We start from the raw sequence: 12,846 nt of genomic DNA on the forward strand, positions 1-12,846 counted from the left end.
CCCTTCTGAGAACTGCGCTGGTACAAACGCTTAAAGTGGGAAGTATGGGATCTGGGAGCACAGGTCCTCGGACACCCCTACCCCCACCCCGGCGCGCGCATGCGCCTCCCTTGGCTCCGAGGCGAGGGCACAACCCTGCAGTGGGCGCTGTATCACACCTGTTGCTCCGCCTCGGGGCCGCCGCCACGCCCAGCCTGCCATCGCGCGTAAGGGGGCGGTCTGGGGGCTCTGGCACGCGTCCGCGTGCTGGCGAATAGCGCCGGCGCCCGCCAGGCTCAAGTTACGTCGGGGCTGCGTGGGGCGGCAGCCGCCCCCAAGGTACTTCCCACTCGCAGTGGACAAGGCACTGTAGAGCGGCTGCGCTCGGACTCTGGCAGACGGAGCAGCGGCAGGCGGACGGGCTGGACGGGCTGGACGGGCTCTTCAGCCGACATGGACTTTGGAACTTTGGGATGACCGCGGGGTCTCCGCCTTCGGGCTTCTGTTGTGTGGTTGAGAGGAGGATTAGGCGGAGTCTCTTTCCCTGAGCTACAGGGAAAGGCCTTTGAGATGGCGGGCCACGGAGGGGAGCAGCGCCTCCGGCCGGTGACCCATCTAGGTGGCTGGCGTCTGTCCCTCCTACCGATTTGAAGTTTGGGGCATGGGGCTGGGGAGATGACTCAATGGAATAAGTGCTTCCTTGGCAAGCTCAAGGGCCTGAGTTCAATCCCCAGTTGGGGGTGGGGAGAGGGAAAGTTTGGGGCAAGGCTTCTGAGCCCAGCCCTGTGTCCTGTGTCACTGGGGCTCCTAGTACCTCCTAGGCTGACCCAGTCGGGTCTCCTCCTTCCCTCCACTTCCAATCATGTGGCAGTCTCCATCTGCAAGAACCCCAGAGCTCCTGGAGTCTTAAGCCCACCTAGGCCAGGGGCCCAGCGACCCGGGGATTGAGCCTTTGCAGCGGCCATGAGCTGGTCATTCCGTGGGAGTGAAAGAGGGCTGTCTTCCAGGCAGGCGGTGCCAGTGCCAGGCCAGTTATTGCAGTCAGTCCGCGAAGGTGGCACTGGGGATCAGAGGGTGACCACCAGGGTAACCGTTACAGCAGACACTCCATCTACTGCCACCTCAGACTTGTAGACCTCGGTGGCCTGTGTACACCATCCCGCACAGGGATGTGTGTGTGGCCTTTCAGATTTCTCAGGAGCCATGGCTGCTGAGCAGTGGACTCATTTCTGAGCCTCAGTTCAGTTTCTCTGTGGCTTGGAATGTGGGAGCTGCCTTGAGATAGGGAAACTGGCTTGGTCCCTGTGCACAGACTCTACCCACCAACATCCCAAGTCAAGTGGCCACTGAAGGTCCCGTTGAGGAGGAAGGACTTGGCCACCTATGAGGCATACCTCCTTCACACCATCCCTCCTCACACCACCACTGAGGAGAGGATCAGAGATTTCCTTAGTGAAGGTCTCTTCTGCCTCTTGCACCCAGAGATGGGTTTGGGGATTGACATTTTTCCATCTTTTTTTTTTGTGGAAACAAGGATTGAACTCAGGCCCTTGCACTTGCCAGGGAAGCGCTTATTCTACTGAGCCATCTCCTCAGCCGGCACCTCACTTCTGAACCAGGACTGCTGGCCCAGTTGTATGTGGGGATGGGGGTGGGGGTGGGGGTGGATGGAGCAGACCAGTGCACAATCCCAGACACGCCCCAGTTGACAGTGGGGCCCATAGAGGACCTCAGCAGACCTCATGATCTCATCAAAACAGCAAGGGAGATTACCACAGGAGGAGCTGAGGGTCTGGAAAGGAGGCGGAGCTCTGGCCTCTGTTAATGTGGGTCTTGGGGCCCGGCTTCCTCCCAAGGGCGATGGCTGTAATGGAGACAAGCTAGGAGCCTGGTTCCTTTTCTCCCGCTAGTCCAAGGGCAGCCTGAGCAGGACTTCCTGAGGAAGGGCCCGGTTCGTGACCTGGAATCCTGGCAAAGCCAGCGTTCTGTGTGAGGAACTAAAATCCTTGGACAGACATCTTTTCTTCCTGCCTTAACTTTGTGGTTAGGGTGGTACTGAGGATTGAATCCAGGGTCTTTGCGCTAAGCTACATTCCAGCCCTTTTTAATTTTGAGACAGGGGCTCATTAAGTCACTAAGTAGTTCATGCTTCAACTGTGACCCTCCTGCCTCAGCCTCCCAGCCTTGAACACTTAGCTCTTGAACATCCTTTTAAAGGCCATGTAGAGCCAGATTTAGGGCACCAGCTAGCATCAAAAGGGTGGGTGTCTGGCCTAGTTCCCAGGGCTTGGTCCAGGTGCTTTTTGGGCAGCCAGAAAGTATCCCCCTCAAAGCTCAGGAGGTGCAGGGGCAGCTGGCCAGAGGTGGGTGTTAGCCAAGGAGAAGCTAGTTTGCCACGTCCCGAAAAAACCACTAAAACAGGACTACGTACTAGGCCATAGTCCCCAGCGTGGTCAGAGGGTCTGATGTGGACACCATATGCATGGTGGCAGGGTCGCAAAAGACGTCTGCATTTCTCTCCCTTCCCAGCCTTCCTGCTACCTTAGTGAGCAGAACATGCCCAGGGCCCGTCCGTATGTGCTCCCCACTCCTGGCCTGAAGCCTTATTTCCCAGGCTTGATTTGCAAAGACTCAAGGTGGGTCTCTTCATAGCTTCTCCTTCCTGCCTCCCTCAACCAGGTCATCTTGTAACATGTGTTCTTGGGAAACAGCAGCTGCTGTCACAGTCAGCTCCACAGCACCCCATGTCATTGAGCCCTGTGGTGCTGGGTGAAGATGAAAGCAGGAAGCAGCAGCAGTCCATGTGCCTGGGGTGTGGACAAGCAGCAGTGGGGGTGGGGTGATGTAGTGGTGGTAATCGGTGCCAGGTGATTTGGCCTGCTGGGTGCCAGGAAAAGCTGGGAGTCAGACTGGCTTATATTGGTTGCCATAGCAACAAGAGTGCCCTTGGCCTTACTCAGACAAGATTTATTATCCTAGGTAGCCCTGGTAACTGGAGTTACTCCCCAGAGACAGGAAGTGCAGAACCTCAGCTCTGCTAGAAATGCCTTTCTCACCCTGAGGCAACACCCTTGTCAGGTGTGGGGCACCACATTCCACATCCCTTTGGAAGAATCCTCAGACCAGGGGACAGTGGCACTGGGACCCTATGCTTTGCAACGTGGGGCCTTGCTTCTCTGTGGAGACCTCAGGACAAAGCCAGAGATTTAGCCCTGCATTCTCCTGAGCATGGTCAGTGTCGGCCAGGGGCACATGTCAAGGGGAAGGACTTGGCCAGATGCAAGGTGAGTGGGCCAAGTCACTTACTCCGGCCTCATGCTGCAAGCCTGCATCCAGTCAGGCCTCATGGGAGGAGACACAGTCTCGGCAGCTGGACATTTCCTATCCTGCTGGAGACTTTTTCCTCCTTTGTCCTTGGCTTAGAAAAGAGGCTGGATGGAGGAGTGTCCATCCCAGGGAAGGCAGCTGCAGTCTTGGTCCCAGTCTGGGCCCACAGAAGTTTTGGGTTTTCGGGCGTGGGCTGAGGGTACGCCCTGGCATTTCTCTGAACTTTTTTTTTTGGTATTTTTTAGGGAAGGGTCTACAGGGTGTTCAGGGTCTCACTTGCAGTGATCTGCCTGTTTACAGCCTCCCAAGTGCTAGGATTCCGTGCGTGTGCCACCATACCTAGTCTCAATCACCATCTCAGCGTGCCCCGGGGGCAGGGCCACCATGGCAGGCCTGGGGATAGAACCCCGGGCTCTGTGCCTGCTTTCAGGCATTTAATCCACTGAGCTATTTGGCAGGCTCTCTAGCACTTCTCTGGCTGGTCCTCCAGCACTGGTCAGAGTCCACAGCAGACAGGACTGAAGGGGAGGCACATTGAGCCCCCACAGCCAGCAGCCAGCAAAGGACCACAGGGAGACACATGAATGTGATCGAACACGTGACCAGAGGCCTTTTAGCTCTTGGTCCTTTAAACCATAGGCAAGGAGTTAGGAGAATGGGAAGAGGGCCGAGGAAAAATAAGCCCCACATTTGGCTTCCTTCGATGCCTGGCTCTGAGCAGAAAGAATGGGAAACAGAAGTGGCGAGGACATTTGGGCATAGGGGCACAAGCCTGTGATCCCACGACTTGGGAGGCTGAGACAGGAGGATCACCAAGGTCAAGGCCAGGCGGGCTACAGCCCTGTCTCAAAACCAAAAAACTGAAAAAACAACAGTGATAACCAAGGATGGCAGACAAAAATTCTGGCAGAAGAGGACAGAGAACATAGACAACCTAGGGGAGCTAGGCAAGTGAGAAGCCAGACAAGGTCTTTCCAGCAAATCATACAATGCACATCAGCAGGTAGACCCAGTCTCTGTTTCTCTGCCATTCTGTGGAAGACCCAGAGAAATCACAATGAGCAGCCGAAGGCCCTGAGTTCCTGAGCCATGATGGGAGGGGAGGGATCGCTCCCAGTCTTGGGCTCGACAGTGCCAGTGCATACTTCCCCAGCTCTGGTCTTGACATACAAATAGCCCAGATACCAGGCTGTTAATAAAACAGCCTCTGGTGGCAGAGTCTGGGGGGAGGGTTTCCCCGGGTGCCATGCCTGGCTCCATGGCACCTGGCTCCTCTGCCCATCCCAGGTGAGAATCGGCCCCCTCTCTGTATCTTCTGAATCCCAACTCCTGCAAGGGTCCCTGTCCCGCTCCTCTCCACTGCTAACACAGATGCCAGTTCTGATGGGACTCGGCTCTGTCTCGGTGAGCAGGTCCTCTTGTGGCAGCCCAGGCCGACTGGATGGGTGGCACCCGGGGAACGCTCAGCCCTGCTGACTCTCGGCCCCCAGACCAACCCAAAACACCACCACAAGAGCCACTTTTTCTTTCAAATGCAGTTCTTTTCCAACATTGCCTGCAAACGAGCTTTGGTGCAGAGATTTGGGAGCAGGGGAGGCACATGGGGAAAAAAAATCCCCAGCCAATTGCACAAAGCCTTTCCCTGGAAGAGCCCAGGTTGTGGGGTGGTCAGGGACATGTGGCTGCCTCCCCCGTCTCCTGGGCTCTGGCTTTGATGGTCCAGGCACAGATGGGGTTCATCCCACTCCCATTAAAGGGCAAGGGAGACAGGCTGGGGGTGGCATGTATATATCTATGTATGTGCATATATATATATATATATATATATATATATATTTCTATAATAGGCTATATTAGAAAATTCTATGTATAAATATAAAACACTGGTATCCAAACATGACACTGACAGGTAACTAAAGTGCTTGACAGGAGTCAGGCATGTCTATGAATGCAGATAAAACTATGCAATCCTGAGTGCCAGGATGGGGGCTGCGGGGAAGCAGAACAAGGAGGTGGAGAAAAGCAGGTGGCGCCCGGGGTGGAACATAGGTGGTCTCAGCCCCAGGGCTCCGGCTAAGGTCCCAGTCAGCACTCCTCCTCTTTCCCCACTGTGCCTCTGTTCAGGAGGAGCAGTGTTGGAAAAATGGAAGGGGAGGAAGGGTCCTTCTCCTGGGGACTGCTGGCCATTGACAGCCATACCTTCCTCTGCCCCTGGATGGGCCAGAGGTGACGGGCCCAAAGGCAGGAGAGAAGGTCGTGTGCATAACTGGACAGTTGAAAAACACACTGGTCCTCTGGGCCAGGCCTACCTTCCTGGGCCTTCTGGTAAGGGTGGCTTGAGGAGGAAGGACGCCCCTGGGCCACTGCCCCAAGCTGTGATTCATCCGGAAGCCCCCAGCAAAGAAAGCATTAGCACCTCCACCATCCTCGGCAGCCTGCCAACCAGGCTCATTCTAGTCTCAGACCCACAGACGTGCCCGAGGTAAGGAAGAGGGTACTAGAACTTTAGGGAGTAGAGGGCCCCCTGAGGAGAAGGGGAAGAGGTCCCCCCGGACACAGTGCTACAAGAACGGGTTGGTAGTTGGAGGTTTGGAGGCAAATGGGCTTGGTGAGGATCCAGTCTGGAAAGAAAAGAACATGAAGTTATCTGATGAGGGAAGAACAGCTGGAAAACAGGAAAATGAATTTTAGGGGTTCTTCGGTTAGGCTTCCCTTCATCATTGGAACCACCACGTGGATGGAGAGGAGAGTGTACAGGGGCAGTGTGGACAATGGCAAGGCCACGACTGAGACACCATCCCTGGCTTGGCTCGAGTCCCACGCCATGTACCCTCTCCTGGAAGGATTCTGTCCCCAGCCCCACACAGGACACTCACCATGAAGGGGTTGGTAGAGATCCCAGCCGGCTGGCTGAGTGGCCTCTGCACCAGCCTGGTGGGTCCCAAGTCCCCAAAGGAAGAGCCTGAGAAGCAAAACAAGTGAGCAGCTGATGTGGCCATGCTGCCACCATGGCAAGGCTCCACTGCACCGCCTGGACACAGGTCCTTGCTACATCCTAAAGCGACAGCCAGAGGGACTCCTCCGAAATTCTGGCACAGGCAGGCCCGCTGCTCCCCCTACTGGTCAGAGACGGAACTAGCTCAGAGGCGAGCTAGGGCACAGCGCCTGCGGTGGCCCTCCCCAACCGCACGTCCTTCATCCTCACAATCAACCAACCGCAGGTTGAAAGTCGCTCTTTCCCTGGGCCAGGACTGAACATGCGCGGACCTTTACTCCTCATCATCTGATCTTTGACAATACAGTGTAACAGCAATTTAGCATTTATATTGCATTAAACATTGTAAGTCACCCAGGGATGCTTTAAGGAAAGGAAGATGTGCTTAGGTCCTGTGCAAATACCATGCATGCCATTTTTTATGAGGGATTTGAGCCTCCTCGGCCGGGAGCCAGTTTCCTATGACACTGGTCTGTCCACGTGGAGGGGAGCAGAGAGAAACCCTTACCGTTCTGCTGCGGCGTTAGCGAGGTCTGTGGAGGGAACAGCGGTGAGGGGAAGGTACTGGCAAAGGCCCCAGAGGGTGGCACTGGCTGGGCGAAGCCAGGCGCAGCACTGCTCATCCCAAAGCCAGGCCCTGTGGGGTGACACGAGGCTGAGGCAAACTTCTGTGGGGAATAAGATTGGTTTTCCCTACATCCCTTCCTCAGAAAAGGCCCCCAGGGGAAGGACCCTGAGTGAGTAGGGGACTGTTCAACTCCTGAACCTACCAAGCTTGCCAATCTGCCTGTAGCACCAAGGGCAGAGGCCTTTATAAACGCGGACACCACACAGAACCTGGGTAGCTCTCCCTGTCCCTAGTAAACTGCATACATGAAGGCGTTTTACCACTCCTCGGCTCTTGTCTCTACAATGGGCACAGGATGCGTTTCACAAAAAAACAGCTCCAGGAGCCCATCAATGCCTCTCCTTGGCCTCAGGACTTTAAGGACACAGAAGAGACTGCGGAGGGAGGCAAGGGCCAGCCTGTGATTTCACGATGGTTTCCTGGAAACTGAGGGGTAGATAGGGGCTAGGGACAGGGACTGCTTGCCATTATCAGTCACAAGAAAACAATATTCAGAACTGGGCTTCTGCTTGGTTTTCATGGTGCAGGAGTGGAACTCAGGCCCTGCCTATGCTAGGTAGGTGCTTCACCAAACACTACATCCCTGCTGCTAGTTCAGATCTCAAACGTCCTCTGAGTTCTCCTGTTTAGGGGAAGGTGACTGGGTCACAAGGCGCTGTGTCATCAGTGCTCGCATTGCATCCACACAGGGTCAGGGCTGAAGGTGCTGCGAGGAGGCTGGGCCTCGCTGCAAGAGGCCGGCCACTCTGGAAGGTCCCTTGTTCTCTCTGGCTCTTCCTGCTTTCTGCTTCCTGGCTGCCAGGGCTCTCCACAATGCCATTTCCACGCTGTGGCCAGCCAGACATGGAGTGGACCCTCTGAAGCTGCGAGTCCTTTAAGTTCGGGGTGTCAGGAATCTCATTAAATGGCCCAAGTGGGGCTCAGACTTATCTTTCTGCCTCAGCTTCACTAGCAGCTGGGGTTACAAAAGATGTGCTCTTAGTTTTTTCTTAATCCTAAAATTCTGATTGTGACACGTGGGTGCTTTTGCCTTTGGCTTCCTATGGTGGCCTGGTTGAGAACGAGTCTGGCCTAAGCTGGTGAACAGCGGCTAGGGCTGCGGTGGGGCTTCTGGCTGCTCCCAGCAGTGAGCACTGAGGTACATTTGTGTGGGGAAAGCTTAGGGTAACGGATTCCCTGAAGTCTAAAAAGCGCAGGGGGAATGGACACAGTGGTGCATGCCTGTAATCCCAGCACTCGAGAGGCTGAGGTGGGAGGATCATACAAGTTTGAGGCCAGCCTGAGCTCCATGAAAGATTTTGTTTAAAAAGGAGGAGGAGACGGGACAGTGTAGGCGACTTACCTGGGGCGAGGCCATTGGGCTGGAAGGGGTTGGTGGAAGGCAGCTGGGGCTGGGCTGCAGGGACGGCGAAAGGATTGGTGAAGCCTGCTTGGGGTAGAACAAGAGAGCGAGTGGGTTGCCTTTGCTACCACTTGCTTAATCCTGTGATGACTGCCTCCTGCTAAAGCCCAACCTGCCTCTCCCACTCCCTTCCCTGTGCAGTCTCCACTCTCTTCCTGCCATGGACCTGTTGCTGTTCCTCCCAAGGCAGGCAGGGCTCACCTCCAAAGGTCAGTCCTGTGCTGCCACTACCAGGCACAGCAGACTGGAGCGCAGGGACCTGGCCGGCCATCCCGAAGATGCTGTAGGTCACGGAGAGAAGTTGGGGTGCTCATCCTCCAGGCCAGGGGACATGTGGCCATTGTGCTTTCAGGGAAGGAGGGGGATAGGGAGGAAGGGGAACAGGAGGAGCCAAGGTGGGACAGTGGGGTCAGCCCTGAGGGACGCCTACACCCACCTGCCAGGGACCCCTCCAGGGGACACCCCAGGTCCCAAGAGGCTGCCCACATCTGTGAGGCTGCTGGGCTGAGAGGCAGCTGCAAGTGGAGCGGCACCAAATGGAGTCCCCTGGCTGCTTCCTGGACCACCGAGAGAGATAAAACAGGAAGGGCTGAGTGAGACAGGAAGCTACGGGCAGGAAGCAGAGGTGGGCTGCGGTGGGAGGATGGGGTTTCGGCAGGGAGGCACCCACGGTTGCTCTGAGGCAGCTTGTGCTCCCTTCAGTATGGGAGAGGTTGTCCCCCTCTGAGTTCTGATCAAGGTGACAGTTCAGGTGTCCCCAAGCTTCCCAGTGCTCCAAGCTGCCGCTCAGAAATACAGTTCCTCCTGAGTCAGCCCCCCCATGTAGCTTGGCTTACACTTCCCAGATGGAAAGTTCGGTCCCTTCCTCCAGCCAGCGCCTGTTTATATCGATGTGTCACATGAAGGGGAAAACAGGAGCTGGGAAGGACAGCACACCTGAGACACACAGGGATGGGGCAGAGAGGTTGGAAGACTCAGCCCTAGAAAAGCCAGGCCAACTCTGCCTAGGGGCCGCAGTGCCACAGCGCTCCATCTGGATTTATGCCAGGGATATCCGAATGGGAATCAGAAGTGGATTCTAGGGGCTGGTGAGATGGCTCAGTGGTCTAAAGCACCTACTTAGAACAAGCTTAGCAAAGCACAGGGACTGTGGTTCAATCCCCCAGCACCACATGCCAGCCAGCCCCGCCCCCTGGTGGGCTGAGCTGGCCACACACACACACACACACACACACACAAATAAAATTAAAAAAAAAAAAAAAGAAGTGGATTCTAGTAGTGGCTCTACTACCTGATGTGACTCTGGAAAACCATCCCTTTCTCCTAAGCACCACCCTTGTTGCTGCATGGGGGATGGAACCAGAACCTCATGCATGCTGGGGGCTCTTCTACCACTGGGCTGCACTCCCAGCCTGCTGAGCCCAGTTTTTCATCCTGCACTCTTATAAGGTGGCTGTCAGGACTTTCTGAGGTATTTGAAAGAATGCAGAAATCTTTTAGTATGATGCAAACAGGAGGCACTATTTTACCTATAAGAAACAACTTCCAGGGCCGGAGGTGGAAGAGAAGGTCTCAAAGGAACTGTATGGCGGCTGCTACAGAGAGGAGCCAGGGAGCAAGGTCCCTACCTGCACCCGCAGCTGCTAGGTTCCACCTTCAACAAGACGCCCTGGCCACTAACTCCTGCTCACATCACACTCACAAGAAGCCTGTCTTCAGAGGGGCCTGCCAGGGTGAATGTGAATCTGGATTTACTCTCATAGAACCTTGTTCTTGTCCTTCACAGTACCTGATGTATTTGTAGTGTTTTGTTTTTTTTTTAACACAACAGGGCCTCATTATATAGTCCAGGCTGGCCTTGAACTCACCAGGTGGCCCAGGTTGGCCTGGAACTCATGAGCTTCCTAAGTGCTAAGATTACTGTCCCACCCTATCGAGTTCACAGTCTGGGGTGTGTGTCTTTTTGAGACAGGCTCTCATTATGCACTTCAGGTTATCCTTGAACCCACCTTGTGGCCCAGGCTGGTCCTGAACTCACAATCCTGCCTCAGACTCCTGAGTGCTGGGATTATAGGCCTGTGCTACCACACCCCGCCTGCAGCCTGGTTTCTCGCTGGTAAAATTTTTTGAGGATCTGCAGCTGTGATTTCAGTCTCCACACTCTTCCCCTTCTAAAGGCCGTACGAGCCAAGGGTAGTGGTGCACACCTGGAATCCCAGGACTCAGGAGGCTGAGACAGGCCGACTGCTGCATAACAAAGCCAGCCTGAACAACATAGCAAGGCCCTGTCTAAAAAGCTGAAACATATCCTTTTTAGAGGTTCCTCCTCTGCAGGGCTCACATGGCGACAGCATCAGCAGCTCATGAGGCAGCAGGACAAAGTGCCTGGCACCTCCCCACTGCCAGGTCCTCAAGGCCAGCTTCATCTGAGCATCTGTTCGTCTCTTGCCACCTCCCTCCCCACCGCCAGTGCTTTTTCCATGAACACGTCCCACTCCGGGCTTCTTCTCACCCAGCCAGGCAGGGGCAGCAGGGATCTCCTGGGTGTCCAGGCCTTCACTCCACAAGAAAGCTGGTGTTCCTGAGAAAACCAGATCCCTCTCCTCAGATCAATCAGATTCTACATGCTCCTTTCCACAGCAACCATCGAAGAAGAGTAGCCATTGCCCTCCACTATCCCATGGCAGTGGGCCTCAACAAGGGCCTAAAGGTGACTAAGAATGTGAGCAAACCAAGGCACAGCTGTTGTCGCAGATGCCTCACCAAACACACCAAGTTCATGCGGGACATGATCTGGGAGCTGTGCGGCTTCGCCCCCTACGAGTGGCGCACCATGGAGCTGCTCAAGGTCTCCAAGGACAGGTGCACCCTCAAGTTCATCAAGGGTGGGGACGCACATCTCGAAGCATGAGGAGCTGAGCAACATGCTGGCTGCCATAAGGAAGGCAGCTGCTAAGGACTGAGTCCCACTGGAATAAAGCTTTGCAGAAAGTTAAAAAAAAAAGAAAAAAAAGATTCTGCATGCTCTAGGTCTTTGCATTCTAAGGGTTTGTCTTGGTAAGGACCAGGCTGGCTGTGTGTGCTGCCTGCAGACACTAGAGGGCAGAGCTGGCCCTAGGTGGTGCACCACTCTGCACACGCACACACGCACGCACACACCTAGCACATCACTTACCTTCTATCAGTCACGGAAACTGCAGTTTTAGGAATCTCCCTGCTACACACACACACACACACACACACACAGAGCCACACACCTTAGAACAGTCAAGGAACTTCAGTATCAGAAATCTCCCTGCTCCATACTTCTCCCTCAGAGACATAAAAATAAAACTAGGCTTGTCAGAAGAGATAGCTGCCTCTCAAAATCTCCTTCCATACTTCCTACTCAATATGACCTCGGTTCACGCCAGAGTTCAAGCCCAGCACCAGCAGGCAAGCATTCTGCCCCTACGCCACTCCACCCCTACCCAGCTCAACAGTCCTCTGTTCAGTGGAATACTCAGATAGTGGTGTGGGAAGAAAGTGAGTGGGCAAGCTGAGGCAGGAGGATCACAGTTCAAGCTTGACCTGGGTAACTCAGTGAAAAAGAAAAAAGGAGAATGGGGTCTGCCACTCAGTAGTAGCATTTGCTTTTGGCCAAGTCACTGGTCATGTGAGCCAGTTTTCTCAACTGCAGAGTGAGAATGCTTCCTCCTTCGTGGGCTTACTACCTCAAAGCCCTTGGCGATGGCAAGGGCCTCCCCATGTTGGCTGGCCCTGGGTCTGGCCTGTGCCACTGTGTCCAGCTAAATAATGCTTAAATTAAGAACAGTAAAAGACACATTGCCAAACTGGATGAGCTGGCCCATGCCTGTAATCCCAGCACTTGTGAGGCTGAGGCAGGAGAATTTCTGAGTTTGAGCCCAGCCTTCACTACATTGTGAGTTCAAGGTCAGCCTGAACTGCATAGTGAGAACCTGGCCTGAGTGTTTGCTTTCTGAGCTGAGCAGACCCTGGACAAAGCGCTCAGTGTCTGAGAAGCCTGTCTTCTCTCTGGGCCTGCCGGGCGAGCTGGGTCTTGGTGCAATCCTGTGCCAGGAAGGCATTTCACAACCTTCGGTTGGGGCGCAGCTCCGTGGTGGAGCATGTGCTTAGCATGTATGAGGCTCTGGGTTCAACTTCCAGCACCGCAAAAATAAAATAACTTTTTTGGTTGTTTTTGGTGGAACTGGGAACTGAACTCAGGCCCTGGTGCTTGCCAGGGAAGTGTTTATTCCACTGAGCCATCTCCCCAGCCCCAAAAGAAATAACTTTATCTTGGCTATTTCATCTAGTGCTCCCATTCCCAGGAGAGCGAGTCTCTCCATCAACTGGATATTCCTATATCCATCTATACTCCTGCCAACGGTACTCAAAAGGGTCCATTTCACCATATAACAAGGGCTACCAATCTTTAAATTTTTTGCCAATATAAAATATTATCCTCGGGGCCAGGAAGATGGCTCAGTGGAATAAGCGCTTCCCTGGCAAGCG

The 12,846-nt window shown here is 54.6% G+C and overlaps 1 protein-coding gene across 6 annotated transcripts in view; it reads right to left on the reverse strand.

The window, feature by feature from the left end:
• Positions 1–3,790: 3,790 nt before the first annotated feature.
• Positions 3,791–12,846, reverse strand: part of Agfg2 (ArfGAP with FG repeats 2) — a 31,620-nt gene continuing 22,564 nt past the window's right edge. Inside the window, exons 7-12 of one of the 6 annotated variants that reach the window (XM_023714452.1) lie at positions 8,768–8,888; positions 8,533–8,612; positions 8,272–8,358; positions 6,810–6,938; positions 6,183–6,268; positions 3,791–5,927 (exon numbers count right to left, since the gene is read on the reverse strand). In XM_023714452.1, the coding sequence (XP_023570220.1) occupies positions 5,868–5,927; positions 6,183–6,268; positions 6,810–6,938; positions 8,272–8,358; positions 8,533–8,612; positions 8,768–8,888 (563 nt within the window). In that variant the 3' untranslated portion in view covers positions 3,791–5,867. The remainder of the gene's footprint in view (positions 5,928–6,182; positions 6,269–6,809; positions 6,939–8,271; positions 8,359–8,532; positions 8,613–8,767; positions 8,889–12,846) is intronic. The other 5 variants (XM_023714453.1, XM_023714451.1, XM_004630504.2 and 2 more) reach the window with 5 other exon arrangements.

This window comes from Octodon degus, unplaced genomic scaffold (genome assembly GCF_000260255.1).
Source record: "Octodon degus isolate 3935 unplaced genomic scaffold, OctDeg1.0 scaffold00035, whole genome shotgun sequence".
Classification (NCBI taxonomy): domain Eukaryota; kingdom Metazoa; phylum Chordata; class Mammalia; order Rodentia; family Octodontidae; genus Octodon; species Octodon degus.